The 5,000-nt window shown below is 43.4% G+C and overlaps 1 protein-coding gene across 1 annotated transcript in view; it reads right to left on the bottom strand.

Moving 5' to 3' along the window:
• Window positions 1-5,000, bottom strand: part of cnksr2b (connector enhancer of kinase suppressor of Ras 2b) — a 78,580-nt gene that overhangs the window by 10,937 nt on the left and 62,643 nt on the right. The window contains exons 14-17 of the mRNA XM_031572333.2: window positions 3,063-3,111; window positions 1,672-1,847; window positions 1,454-1,527; window positions 1,228-1,299 (exon numbers count right to left, since the gene is read on the bottom strand). Coding sequence (XP_031428193.1) covers window positions 1,228-1,299; window positions 1,454-1,527; window positions 1,672-1,847; window positions 3,063-3,111 — 371 coding nt within the window. The remainder of the gene's footprint in view (window positions 1-1,227; window positions 1,300-1,453; window positions 1,528-1,671; window positions 1,848-3,062; window positions 3,112-5,000) is intronic.

The raw sequence follows: 5,000 nt of genomic DNA, 5'->3' as shown, positions 1-5,000 counted from the left end.
CAGACAGGAGACGGTGAGGCAGCGACGAGCTGTGCCTTATCTCAGATTGCGCAATCCCTCACAAACTGGGTTAAGCGCATGCGTAGAACCTATTTAGTTTTGCTGATCTGACGTAAAGCCGCAGTGAAAAAGCACGGAGAGGAGGCAAACAGTATCTCTGCTTCAATGAAGGGAGCATGCGAGAGGCCACCGGTTGGGTTAATGCTTGTTCTGCCGTTACTCTCTTATATTTTACCTTGACTACGAAAATAGAAGATTCTATAGCTAAGCTAAAACATTTCTCATAACTGGACTTTCAATCAAAACGTGAATTGATCAATAATGGGAGATCAATGCCGTAGCTAAAAGATATGATTCAAACCACGGGACAGAAGATAACTCGATCGACTTCTCACATCCAAAGCCAAATTGCTTTGTAAATATTTTGAACCTCAAGAATAGATTTGATTTTGGACGTACAGCGGAGACCCTCAGGGGGCCTGTGCAACTTCTTAAGAGTTCATATTCACGAGTGCATAATCACACATATTAACACGAGTTCATCACAAGCTAGCAGCTGCCAACTGTATGTAGCTACCTTACCTATGTGTGTGTAAAGAATGCTGGTATGAAAAACAACCAGTAGCCTAGTCAATGTGCAAGCTGCCAATTGAATAGTGATTTAAGCTACTGTATTGGGTTTATATATTTGTAAATCTGACTCTGAGTCAGTGCCTCACCAGCCACGAACCTCACCGCACGTTACTGTTCCAGCCTTCCAGGTAATCCCAAATAAGACTGTCGCTTTCTCCCGACTTTTGCCGCCATGAAACCAGGTGAGGGGCGTGTACTAAAAGTGGTACGGCGGAAGATAGACTAAAAGGCTACGTATGAAATACATTGACATTTATGAAATACATTGACAAAGACGAAAACTAAGGACATTTTCTCTATAATTCTATTTTATTTTAGTTAGTTTTGTAAAGACACAATAAAGTTTCAGTTAGTTATCGTTTTTTTATAAAGCCTCGTTTTTATTTTTATTTCAGTTAACGAAAAAAAAAATCACACCTCGTTTACGTTTTTTCGTTAGTTTTCGTTAACTACAATAACCTTGGTGTGTACCTGGGTGTGTACCTGGGTGTGTGTGTGTGTGTGTGTGTGTGTGTGTGTGTGGTGTGTGTGTGTGTGTGTACCTGGGTGTGTCGAGACCCAAATGTGATAAGACTCTCCCTCCACCATTCTCACCTGGTCATATCATCCACACTGTCTGCAGCAAAGTAAAAACTCTTGATCTTCGGATGGCAGGCCTTGAAAGCACTGGAACACACACACACACACACACACACATACACAAACACACACACACACACAAACCGTTTTACAGTGCTCTGACAGTGCATGTCATTGGGGCAATTGTTTTATTGTTTTCCCCCCAGCTTGATAGAAAGTAAATAAGGCCTGAGGCACTCACTATTTTTTGCGGCATTCGTTGGCGCGGTCTATATTAAACTCTGGGAGACTGACGAAACCTTCAGCCTTCTCGTCCTGGGGGACAGAGATACACTTTCATGACACACTTTCAAGGAGACATTTTCAGGACACACTTGGGTAGAGTTTATAAAAACAGCTGCAGTATCTCTAATAACTAACAACTTGTACAGTACAGTGTAGCACAGCACGACCCTTCACCTCCTCGTTGCTGTACCAGTAGAGACAGGAGCCCTTGAGGATGAACCAGTACTTCTTCCACTTCTGAGAGAAGTAGCTCTTAGCGTCCTTCTTCTTCCACAACCAGCCCTCGCAGTCCGCCTGGCCCAGGTCTTTACAGGAGATCCGCCGCTTACTGATGGAGGAGACAGACCCCACTACAGGAGGACAGGAGAGGAGAGGAGGAGGAGGAGGAGGAGGAGGAGGAGGGGAGGAGGAGAGGAGGAGGAAGAGAGGAGAGGAGGAGGGGAGGAGAGGAGGAGAGGAGGAGAGGAGGAGGAGGGGGGGAGGAGAGGAGGAGGGGAGGAGGAGAGGAGGAGGAGGAGGGGAGGAGAGGAGGAGGAGAAGAGGAGGAGGAGGGGAGGAGAAAAGGATGGACAGAGGAGGAGAGGAGGAAGAGAGGGGAGGAGAGAGGAGAGAAGAGGGGAGGAGAGAGGAGGAGAGGAGAGGAGAAGAGTATGGACAGAGGAGGAGAGGAGAGGAGGAAGAGAGGGGAGGAGAGAGGGGAGGAGAGGGGAGGAGAGAGGAGGAGAAGGGAGAGAGGATGAGAGGAAATGGGGGGACAGGAGAGTGAAGATGAGGAGTAACAAGGAGAAAAAGAGAGAGCAAGGAAGAGAGGAGAGGAGAAGAGAAGAGATGAGAGAAAAGAGAGAAAAGGAGAAGAGAGGAGAGAAAAGGAGAGGAGAGGAGAAGAGAGGAGAGGAAAGAAGAAGCGAGGAGATGATATGAGATGATTAATGGAGAGAGCCCTAAATAACAGTCCTGCACACTGCAGCAGTGTATACACAAACCTTAATGTACTCTGGCATCCTACCTACTTGCCCACAACATTCAAGTAGAAAGGTTGTTTATTTATTTGATTTTCATGTGCAAACAAACCTTAATGCACGACCTTTAGCCACTGCTGCAGTATTTTCCTGTGTTGAGTACATTTACAACATTATTATTTGGCTTTGAGCGCTAATGTCTCTCTGGAATCCTGCCCACATCATTCAAGTAGAAAGGTTCTTTCACTTGAACCGTTAGGCGGTGAGAAGCATTGAGGTAAGTGCACACGTGTCAGAGGGGTTTAGTTCAGGTTTTTTCTTTGTGTTTTGCTCTTAACGTAAACAGCAGAAGAGTGTACATTTCCGTAATGAAATAAAGCAGGAAGATGTAAAATGACTGTGTAATGTACTGTGTAATGTACTGTGTTATGTACTGTAGTAGTGTACTGTAGTAGTGTACTGGTTAATGTACTGTAGTAGTGTACTGTAGTAGTGTACTGGTTAATGTACTGTAGTGGTGTACTGTAGTAGTGTCCTGTGTAATGTACTGTGTAATGTAGTAATGTACTGTACAGTAGTGTACTGCGAGGCTGTGTGAAACTTCACCTCTGAGTTTCTTCTTCGACCTTGACAGCAACGATGCCTGATCAAACATCTGCAACAGAACAGGAAGTAAAAACCAGTCAGTTTATGCCTCAAACCAACAGGAAGTAGAAACCAGTCAGTTTATGCCTCAAACCAACAGGAAGTAGAAACCAGTCAGTTGATGTCCAAAACAAAACAGGAAACGGAAACCAGTCGGTTTATGTCCTAGACAAAACAGGAAGTAGAAACCAGTTGGTTTATGCCCCAAACAAAACAGGAAGTAAAAACCAGTTGGTTTATGCCCCAAACAAAACAGGAAGTAGAAACCAGTTGGTTTATGCCCCAAACAAAACAGGAAGTAGAAACCAGTTGGTTTATGTCCTTAACAAAACAGGGCCCTATTCTTCGTATGTGGTTCAATAAAGTCGATCAAATGTCCCATTAGCCAGTTTAAATTAACACGATGATTGAGGACAGGCTATCTCGGTTTGTCCAAGGCTGATCCGCGCTCAAACAATGTTGTTAATTCGAACCAGACTTCACTTATCAGGGCAATTGCACGTGCCCGTCCTTCTTCAAAAGGAGGAAGCGTTCATCACCAAAACCATGATTTTCTAACGGTACAATGGCTACTAAACTCAAAGAAAGAGCCTCTTTTTTTCTCCGCTGGCGAGCAGGGATGATCATGAACGCTTATGAAGAATACAAGACCATAATCATGGCAAAATCCAACACCGCCAACGCTGCGAGAGCAAGACAAGAAGCTGTGTATGGGGCTGTGGATGGAGCGATATCTATGTATGTATATATTACGACAAGTGCGACAGTGGTATAGGGGTAGAGGAATTGTTTAGAGGAGTCGTTTAGTAGCCGCAAGGTTGCTAGTTCGATTCCCCTTACCAAGTGTATTTTCACATATCACAAGCGTCTGCTAAATGACTAAATGTAAATGTATTAATAAGATATTCAATAAATTAAAGCAGTGAAAAGAAATTGTGTGTATTTCTCTCTATTCTTATCATGAGTCCACCTTAATCATTTTCTACAATAATGATATGCTATGGTGTACTAATAACACTGTGATATAATTATGAGTGCTTTGTTCTCCGCATCGCCGACACTACAAAAATGTACCACTCGCAAAAAAGCACTATGCATACAGTCTGTGAGACAGTCAATGCTCGGCTGTGGCGTGAGGTGTTTGCAATAAATGGCTCGAGAAGGTCTTGTAAATAAATTATTCCTTGTCGGCTAAATTGGTAGCGCTCATACAAGAACTCATCATGATGGAATAATGGATCTTGGCGATCTCGAAGAACTCTCTCCCTATGAAACGCTAATCTAACTAATATCGCTCCTTCGCCAATGGGATCTCTGAGGAAGGGAGCTGCCATTTTTTGGAGTGGCAAGCTTATCCAGCTCACTAAAGCTGTTAGCCTGCGCTGGAGCAGGTTCAAGTTTATTGATGTGTTGCTATGGTGATTTAGCCAAAGTTGCTTCGACGAACCGAAAAGGCAGACTTATGTTATCTTATGAAGGTTATGAAACCTTTAAACATGCACTTAAGACATACCTCTTTGATCTCGCTTATCACTCACTGTAAAATGTATTTAACATTTATGGAACATTTATTTATTTACTTATTTCTGTCTCTTTTCAAGTGTTTGTACCTGCCCCCCCCCCCAGCAGCTGTCTCTTAGTTTGACGATAACTGTGCTGAGCAGTCCTTTATGGTGCCAGTGCGGTTAGTACGTTTATTTTATTTTATTTATTTATCTCTAGAAAATCTGTGTGTTTTTTTACAAGTGTAAACCCCCCCCCCCCCCCCTTTTCTTTCCTACTGTGAGGCGCATTGTGTTACCTCCTTGTATGAAATGCACCATACAAATAAAGTTTGATTTGATTTGATTTGAAAATTATCTCGGTAACTCGCTAAACGAGGTACGAAGAATAGGGCCC

The sequence above is a fragment of the Clupea harengus genome, chromosome 8, assembly GCF_900700415.2.
Source record: "Clupea harengus chromosome 8, Ch_v2.0.2, whole genome shotgun sequence".
Taxonomy (NCBI): Eukaryota; Metazoa; Chordata; class Actinopteri; order Clupeiformes; family Clupeidae; genus Clupea; species Clupea harengus.
The sequence above is the reverse complement of the archived record's forward strand: the minus strand, read 5'-3'. Positions and strand labels throughout refer to the sequence as shown.